This window comes from Anopheles arabiensis, chromosome 3, assembly GCF_016920715.1.
Source record: "Anopheles arabiensis isolate DONGOLA chromosome 3, AaraD3, whole genome shotgun sequence".
Lineage (NCBI taxonomy): Eukaryota > Metazoa > Arthropoda > Insecta > Diptera > Culicidae > Anopheles > Anopheles arabiensis.
The window spans coordinates 65,964,061-65,974,075 of NC_053518.1; the positions used below are offsets into that span (position 1 = coordinate 65,964,061).

Here is a 10,015-nt window from a genome sequence, read left to right on the forward strand (position 1 = left end):
CTCGCTTCTGACGTGGCTGCGAGTGAATTCCAAACCCATCTTGAGCGTTTGCTGTTTCTGGCAGGTACCGTACCCGTTCACCATTGATCACTGAGCAAAGGGGAAATGTTTGCATCAAATCGAGAAAACCCAGACCCGGAAGCCCAGACTTGAAGGGGAGTCAATTCAAGCATCTACATCAACAACACCAACAAAAAACACAACGGCAACGAACCGTCCAATGCATCTGTTGCAACACTTTCCCCGTTTTTCAGGCAACAACGTGCAAGAGAAATTAGTTCGGTTTGCATCTCAGCATCTGAACTTTTACTGCTAAAATGGGAAAGAAACGCTACCAACCCACCTCGTAAGCTGAAAACCTAATAGGATGTGTGAGTGTGTTTTTTTGGCCCCCAAAATGCTCCCAAACCGCGTGGATAACCGCACCAAAGCACTGAATCTTCCAGCACGCAGTGGACTCGAGAGAAGTGTACTGATCGTTCCGAGCTAAACGAGCTATCCGGCCGGCCCTGCCATCGATAACAATCAGTGACTTTTGAATTATTTTACCAGAAGCTCCATCCACCTTCGGAGTGGTGGGGGATAACGGCCATAAGTCTAGGGCTTACCTAGCACTCCTTCATGCTCCAGTTTTCCATAATTTTATTCCCAGAATCATACTGCAACACGAAACTCCCCAAAAACCCTGTACACTTTTGCAACCTTCCGTGGTCGAAATTCGTGGTCAGTAACTGTACACTGACCACACTGCACAACGGTTCGCCCGAACTAAGGGTAATGGTCCATCGCAGCACAGGTCCAGCAAAAGAAAATGCTGATTAGTAGGTAGCAAAGCCACACTACCCATCAAGATTAGGTACACATTGCTCGGAAGGTATGTTCAGCGCTGCTGTTGCTCCGGAATAGGTGGCTCTGGCGGTCGCGAAGGGAAATATTTTAATTAAAATGTCTCATAACGAGTTATCTCGTGCAATCCGTGTGCCGGCAAAACCAATCCGGTAAACCCGAAGAGGCAAAACTCATCCAGCAATACAGCTCCAGTTTGCGTTTGCGTTGAAATTCTTTGCCCACGGTAAACAGTTTCTAGTGTTAAATTGAGAAACTGTGTTTGGTGCTTCTTCGAAACTGTGCGCTTCGCCACGAGTTACGAAATGTTGATTTCGGGAGCTGAAAATTCGGAGCTTCCTATTTGCTTGGATGCGCAATATCAGATGTCGGTGGGATTAGGATGAAACTTGGAAGCTACTTATCGCTACGGACACCCCTTACTGATTGCCAGCTGTTTGGCAAGTGTGGTTCGTTAGGTTAATTGGCCGGGCAAGCAGTTTGGCTCGTCAAACTTGATGCCCACTCTTTTCGTCTGCCGTTCTGTGTGTGTTTGCGCGAACAATCACAGACAGTTTAGTCAAGCAAGTGCTTATGATTGCTAAGCACTCAGGTTCTGCTTGATCCTCGGAGCACGAGATTTGCAAGAGCTTTCGGACACCTTGCGCCTTACTTCCGTTGATTGATGCTCGTGGCCATAGACTTGGCAAATAGCTGCGTCCTGGCATTTGTATCACCAATGAAGAGATAGTGTACACCCACCAGTCTAGACGTCCTTTTCTTAACAACTTACCCACAGAAATGTATTTCGGAGAATTAGCAAGTGATAAACAACTTCCGACGCTCATACACTCAACAAGTCCTCATTTATTGTTTACCGAACAGCGCGAGCAGAACTAAATTCTACGCCAAAATTCCACGGAACATCTCCCGCTCCATCCATCCCATGTAGTGGCTAACGTTCGTGTACACCCCTGGCACACCATCCCGGCCACAGCGGGGCCACCCGAAGCTGGTTATGCCGGCCAAATACCACACACCACCCACCGCTTCCATCAGCGGCCCGCCCGAATCCCCATGGCACGTGTCCTCATCGCGAATGCCACCAGCACATATATGGCCCAACCCAACACCGACCCCACTGGGCACCTGGAACAGCTTCTTGCACCGCTCCTTGTTGAATGCGCGAAGATTGATCTGCTTCAGCTGGTACGACATACCGGTGGCTATTCGGGAGAAGGGAATCGTAAATTAAAATGCATTCCATTGTCCAGCCAGGTGTCATCTTCTCTACGCCACTGTGTACTTACACTCCTTCCCTGATTCGGTCGAACCCCAGCCTGCTGCTGTGTACTCTATTTCTGGATCATCCGACGACCCCCACGGTAACTGGGCCGTGTCGTTGGAAACGGGCAAACATATCGGTGCGACAAAGACATTGTACTCCACGTCCGCTGACAGTTCGATCAGCACAATATCGTTCACGTGTACGCCCGCGTTAACGCGATACTCGGGATGCTGCACAAAGCGGGCGACGTCGTAATCCTTCCGGCAGATCGGTACGTCGTAGCCTTTGACCTGCTTGCAGTCTTTGCTTCCGCGATGGTTCATGAAATTCCATTCCGCAACGCGCACCGAGTGGCTGGAGCGGCGATGTGAGATAATAATAAATCTCTGTTAGCAACGAGCGGTTTCGATTAGAATCGGAATAATCGGTGGAATTCATCATGACATTCCTTTCGTGCGAGAGCGGTATTGAGCATGCATTGATAGGTGTAATTGAAAGTATGCTATGCGCAATAGATCGTTTGTCATAAGGACGTCAGGAGACCTTTTTCGAAAGTATTGATGTGTTCTTTACATTCTTACCCATTTCTTCATACTTACATTTTCCATCCCTTGCTCTTCGCCGCGGTGAAACAGTGGGCAGCACTCAGCACAAACCGCTTGCTAACCAGTGATGCGCCACAGTTGCCGTGAATCTTACGATTGCGTGCCTGAAACCGCAGCAACGCCATCCAAGGAAATTCGCCCAGCTCCGTATCGTTGCCACCAATGATACGGACGCCAAAAGTGGACGGACCACAGTTCGGCTCGTTCACAAACGCAGGACAGCATACGAGAGCCGCTCCATCGGGCCGTGTGCCACACTGCAGCCCCTCCAGGTGAACGGTATCGCTGTGCGCAAACAGATCCTTCCGCAGTAAGTCAAGAACGTAGCCACACTCACGCACCCGTACACAGCGTCCGGCGGTCCCGTTTGGCGTGGTGCACGGTTTGTGCTCCTGTCCATGGCCCTGGTCGATGGCGATCACCAGCAAGCAAAGCAAACCACAAGCTACGTACCGCCGGCTATACATTTCGAAAACTGCACAGTGTGGTAAACGATCCGCAAGCAATGAACTGTGGAACAGCACTGAACAGCACTTTGCAGCAAGATTATGACACAGATTCGGTGACATAGTATTGATGACGGAAGCGAAAAAACGCCCCTCTTTTGTAAATTGCATCATTGCCGTTGATGTGGGGAATCACCGAGGTTTTGTGAATTACGCATTGCCAAATGCAGCAGAGAGTTGTTTTTGTTCTCTCTTTTCGAGGAGAGAAACAGACGGTCCATTATACTTGAAGCCACAGATGGATTCATCTTCTTTATCTAATTTTAATAATAAAACATTTGTAAGAAAAAAATCGTATATAACAGCATGTCTTGAACGCTGCGATTAATTATTGCTATAGAACATCGGACAACCGGAATCTTTATTATCTTTCGCCCTCACACTGTGTTATTCATATGATCCAGACATACAGTGGTTCACAAAATTTAGGTACGGCATGGAATAACGTTTTCGGATCGTTTAACTTACTACGTTTTAAAATTATCGTCATATTTTTAGGGAAAGGACGTCTTAATTACGTATTATTTTTTGTATACTTTAGGATCCGAACAATTCAAACTTGTTTTTAAACATCAATTTAACCACCTGCAAGTCAATAATTCATTTGTAACCAAGTAAATGGAAATTAAATTGGCTGAAAAGATCCATCAGAATATTTACGTTTATTTTAGAATTATTTGCAAATTGATATTTTGTACAAATTACTCGAAGTTCGATAAGTTTACAAATAGTAGAACTTTGTTTTTGTTTTTACTACTGTCATTGAGATCTTTGAACTCTTATCGGGGAAAGATTTTTCTGGTTTGTTAATATGCAATCGGGAAAGGTCAGAGGCTCATGAAATGCCTGATCTTGAAGTGTTTATTAGAAGAGAGCACCACAGACGCGGTTCAGGCTATCATCTTTTGTCACTCTTTCACTATAGCGAGAGAATAATGAATGGTTGTTAGCGACTACAAATAAAAATATGACAAAACATTGCTAAGTTTGTTTACAATATTTCGTTACGCCTATGTCAGCTTTTTAACCGTTTTAGCACCATTTATATATGGTTTCCCACGATTTATTGGTCAGTTCCCATAATCTTTCGGGCTAGTCTCAATTTATTCATCGTAAGTCATAGATTTTTGGTTCGTTCCCATAATTTATTGGTATTGTCCGATTGGATATCAATTGATCCTATCAAATCTGGGAAAAGGTCGAAAATTGTGGGAACACACCAAAAAAAAAATGGAAACCATTAAAAAAAATTTAGGAACCAAAAAAAATTATCGTGGGAAACCCTATAATTTAGATTATCTATTATTTAAACCAACAAATATAATTCCTCTGGTAATTTATCTATTAACTGCAACCATTTATTTTTTGCGATGAAATTTGGTTAAAAATTGAGGCTCAAGTTACCAGATGCAGCTATAACATAAAGCACGTAAGGCACTGTATACACAACGGCTAATTTGCATACATCACAGGTTGCTTTTTTAATTAAATCTTAATTGTCCGGACACACGCCTCGTTGGTCCCAAAAAATCCCCAATATAATGTCTAATCATTCCCGTCTCCTAACGCCTCGCTACGCCTTTTCAGGCCGCATCTTTTCCTGTCCAGTGCAGCACTCCATAGAACCAGTTCCTCACCCTGGTCCAACGCACTGGATGAACACAATTTTCAGGTCAGCAGGTTAAACCAGTTTGCTGTGTTCACCCGTTTGCAAACCCGTGTGAGTGGTGGTGGCTTGGCGGTTCTATTGCACTTTGTTTGTAGTTTCGTACCGTAGCCTTCAGCCTTCGAGACGGTGCAATACCGATCTTGCCGTGTAGCTAAACCACCATATATTTATCGTAGACAGGGCCCAGCAACAGCAGCTCCATTTCACCATCCAATCATGTTTTAATTCAACTTTATCCCTTGTTAATTGGAACGGATGCCAACGGTACCGTCGCCACTCAGGAGCTAGCGCTCTCTGCACTCTCTGGAATGAAGGTGTGTGCGTTTTTTACTGTCTGTTTTGCTGTTGATTTCATCACATCAACCTTTCAAGCGTTCATTTTGATACGAACTATGCTGTCTATGCTTTTTTAAGGAGCAACCATCAATAAAGATTAGAAGGGAAGCAAAGTGCACAAGCGAGTCTCCAATATGTTAAGGTGTTTTCAATATTAAGCTAGAAGACTGCGCTTCCTCAGTCTACTACATTGCAAGTTCAGGCAAACAAGCAATAACAAGATACCATTTGATTCTTCTCAGAATTTAGACATCATTATTACTACCATCTGAGCTTATTATCCTCAATTAATTAGCTCTTGTTATGATCTCTTGTCTGTAATATCCTTGCTGAGGGTAAATCCAAATGGTCCACTTCGGTCCAATATAAACGCCCCAAATACACACACACGCAACACTAAATTAAGTCGTAAACCTAAAGTCACACAAGCTGACAGAACATATTGTCCCTATCGCTGTCCTTTGTTTATTCTGAAGAAATATTTTACTAAATTGCTGTACCCATCCCATTTCAAACCTGTAATCTGAACGCCTCCCTACCTATCTTTACATTTAAACCTACACATTAGTTGTGTAAATATGCATGTAATAATAATGTAACCCTTGTCACTACAGCCCAACCACAGACTTTTGCCACTATCTTGGAAGCTATTTTTCAACCCCTTTTCAGTTTATGAGTGCCTGCAAAGGCGAAATACATACTCTAGCTGGATTGCGGTGAGTGACAGGTACAAGAAACAATGTACAATTGACCGCAGTTTGACCATACAAAAGAAGGGTCTCTTTTGTGCAGTTGCCAGTATTGACCGGAATAAACTACACCATGCCTAGCCAAAAGCGATAAGAAAGGCTTGGACAGGTTGAATGGTGTGGTACCTGTCGGCTCTTTTCTTGTTACATTCCCATACAAAGAACGCAGCATCCAAACGCAACCAATGTGATTTAGAGATTGTATAGCTCGAAAGACCCATACGGTTTATGTCGTACTAGCAATGCAGAGTAATAACTCTCTCTCTCTCTGAGCTGAGCATACCATTTTGGTTGCAGATCTCTTTGTGTCGTTCTGTTGCTGCTTCCCAGTAAGTTTATACTGCTTTTGTGATAAGGAAAACTTTACCTTTGGACACAAAGTACAAAACGCTTTTATTAAACAAATATGTTACTCACAAATAATTCCTATTAATCTCGAGCTGCAACAAGCTGTGCCGTCATTAAATGTATCGCTATCAATTTCATCTGAAATCCAGCCCCAACCCCCTAGGCACATCGCAAATAAAGCACTGCAATAAGAAGTTATTACAGTTGTACATCATTTCCCGCGAAATGATACAAGTAAACGGATTTTCGTAGAGCCCAGACGGCGCTAAATACATCGCCCACCAACCTCCTCCACCGTCATCAGGTAGGGCGATCACGAAGAGTAAATAATTTTCCTTCGCACCATCGCCACGCCAGTCCGATAGCGTGTTGCGCCTTGCAAGCACACACAGCCACACAGACACACATTATCCCTGAACCGTACAAAATGCAATATTTTCCAACTACGTGCCCCGGTGCGAAATGACGAACAACCAACCAACCGATGCCAAGTACGGGCAGAACCCGCTCGGAGCAAACGCACTCGGTATGTAAGGTGTAATCGAAGCGTTTCACCTTTCTCGCGTAATGAATGGTAAAAATTTCCTACCTATCTAGCTGGGAAAGGGTTTTCCCTTACACTCCTACCTCCCCAAAGACAGAATTACTTTATGGGTGTATTTTCTTTTCTTTTTTTTGTCTTGCGGCGTCCATCCTTCTTCCCTCTCGAGCGCCGTGCTTAACTTTTTCATATTTTATTTCGATGAAAAAAAAACGAACGTCTTTCGCACGGAAGCACGCCTGCCGCACTGAACTGGTGCGGTGCCTGCTAGTGGTGTGAGAGAATGGTGGGTCTTACGCCAAGTAGAAAATTGCCTCATTTAAATGTGTCTACAGCTCGGATTTGAATAATTTATTTCCAGTGCCGACGAGGAGTTGAATAATTACAAAGCCCAGCCGCACGTAATCAGTTTCCCGTAGCGTAGCGCGGGCCAAAACAGGCTGAAAGAAGGCGACGCGTTTCGATATTACAAGTACTTCATCAGACGTTGCGCATTTCCACCCGATGATTTTCCATCCCTTTTTGGAAAGGGGACGGGGAGGGCAGGGTGGGCATTGTTTGAAAGAGAAGTGGTTTGGGTGACAGAAATGCTTAATTTCATCACTTTCCCATCACACTGAACGCGGCCCGGAAGTGTTTTTTTCCCAGTGTTTCCTTTTGCTCGCCAGGTTCGTGCTCTATCTTATCGGCATCCTTTTGCTTTCCCTTCCCCACCCCCCACGGCATCCAACGCATCCCTTTGCTTCCGGTTTCGACCATTTTGACGTGTGTCGAACGGTTCGCGTGGACGATTCTACGGGCGTTTTTCGGGTTTTTTGTTCGCCGCATCGTTGCCGTCTTGGAAGAAATAGAGATCGCACCGGAAATTCGTATTATGAACGAATGAATTAACACGTTCGACAATCGCGCGCGCCCGTTTCCGGCCGAAGCGCAGGTTGGGATTTTTGCGTTCCATCGGTAAGTTAATGATACTGAGAAAGAAATGTTACATTTTTGAAGAACGACCTATAATCACTTCATGTAATTTGTTCGCACTAGAAGGATTGTCTTTTTTCGATGCTTCATTACTGAATGTTTACGCAATATGTATTAAAAAAAACTGCTACTGGAAATGTTTACTTGATAAAAATGGTAGCGGAACCAGTGGTTCGGTGTAACGACTGTATCGATGTCTGGACCGAAGAGGTTTTGCGATCTGTTCCATTGGCGAGACAGATTAAAGTGCAATTTTTAGTCCAGAATAGTGCACTTTCAAGAATGGCATGAGTTCTGGACCAGTTCTAGCTCAGATGTCTAGCTCAGGACTAGGCTTCGGCAATTCGTTTCATTTCCGTGAATGTGGCCGTTTCATTCGAATTCGTTTCATTGGCCGGGATAACGGACTGGCAGACGAAGGCGCGAGACCGTGAGCGGTTTCGGACACTCCTGAGGCAGGCCAAGACCGCAAAGCGGTTGTAGCCCCGGATAAGTAAGTAAGTGAACGTACTAGTTTTTTTTTTCATTTAGATGTGCTGAACGTTTATCGCGATTCAGTCGTTCATTTCAGCCTATGAAAATATGGTAAATGGTTTCATTTCGCAAGAAGAAGTACTTTATTACATCTTGAAAGTTATGTAATGGGTTCGGAAGATAGTCACGGTCGCCATGTAATGTGTTTGGATAATGTTACGGTCGCCATGTAATGCGATAATCGTACAACTGTACTTGAGTACCGTAGCGGTAGGTCAGTTTTTACTGACATGAGCCGAGGTGGATCAAAACTTCGTTCGAGCGGACTTTTCAACACTTCATCGTCCAGGCGATCATAGAAACCTTTAGGAGGTTTCCCTTACTGGAAACGTTGGAGTTTAGAGGCCTTACCTTGGGTAGGAGAACATAACTAAACTCTTTAAATGAGAAGTCGATAGATGTAGGATGGGCATAATCCTATCCTGACAGTCCGAACGAATCTGACTTGGCATGATCGGAGTTGGTTTTATTTATACTCAAATGAAGTTAAAGGTTTCTCACATTTGGTTCCGGGTTGTATGTTGGAAAGTTATTGTTTTCACTCAGCTAGTTACGTTTCTCTTTTGTTGACAAGAACGATGGTTCTTGTCACTAAGTTCCTGTTTTAGGTTTAATACATATACTGTTCCTGCTTTGGGTTACATGCTGTTCCTGCTTATGTTGTGCGTTTCGGTTGTTTTTGATATGTGTGTCACATCTGTTATTTGTTTGAATGGACGGCCTGAACTCTTCCGGTTGCGTTGCTATAGTATGATCTGATTTGCTGAATGTGTTATAATGAATGTGTTACAATGGTGTGGTTTGGCTTTCCAAAGTGTGTTACAATGTGTCTATAGCTGATAGTGTGTGTTATTTGAACGGGCAGGACGTTATTTTCATAAACAACTCCGTACATTATGATTTAAAAAGAATTGATGAACCATGATTAGCTGAACGTAGGTCGTTCGTTCTTTAGGATGCATTGAATGAATCGTACAGTTCTGGTTATTGAGGCACAACTCTAGTGTAGACTAGAGCCAGTACCTATTTCGGAACGGAATCAGGATTAGTTCCAGAAACATAATTGATTCAGTACCACTTTAATATTTCGTTCAATTCAATCAATACAGTACCAACAGGAGTTTGGGATTAGCTACTGTACCAGTATTTATTCTTGATTATTGCGTAAATTAATATGAGCTCAACAGCATTTTTATGCTCGGTTCGGGGATCGGGACAAGTTCCTAAACCGGTACAGGTTTGGACGCAGTTTCAGCATCGTCATTGTTATATGGCTAGTTCGAGGACCCCCCCAATTCAGGTTCAGTTTGAAACTTCGTGTAGGTTCGGAGCAATTTACAGTACCGCTACAGGTTCTGCTCCAGTTCTGGGACCGTTATAGTTTTTGAATCAGTTTCAATCAATTAGGTCCCATATGGATTGAGCATCAGTTTCCCGTATGGCCTTGGAACCAGTACGATTACCGCCAAAGGTCCACTACTATCTCCAAGGCCTGGATGAGTTTACAATTTTTCCTAGAACCGGCATCGACTGGGACCAGTTTCAGAACGACAGCATAAGGCGGCGCTCCAGCAGCAATCGAACACGACATCTGACACGAGCAAACCCATATAATCATATGGAGGTGCACTGTCAGACA

At 44.1% G+C, this 10,015-nt stretch overlaps 1 protein-coding gene across 1 annotated transcript; it reads right to left on the minus strand.

Moving 5' to 3' along the window:
- Nucleotides 1–1,672: 1,672 nt before the first annotated feature.
- On the minus strand, nt 1,673–3,251 carry LOC120903954 (CLIP domain-containing serine protease B14). Its single transcript, XM_040313639.1, has 3 exons — nt 2,713–3,251; nt 2,136–2,467; nt 1,673–2,051 (listed from the first exon to the last, which is right to left on the minus strand). Exons 1-3 carry the CDS (start codon nt 3,183–3,185, stop codon nt 1,729–1,731), a joined length of 1,128 nt encoding a protein of 375 aa, XP_040169573.1. The 5' UTR covers nt 3,186–3,251; the 3' UTR covers nt 1,673–1,728.
- Between the last annotated feature and the right edge of the window lie 6,764 nt (nt 3,252–10,015).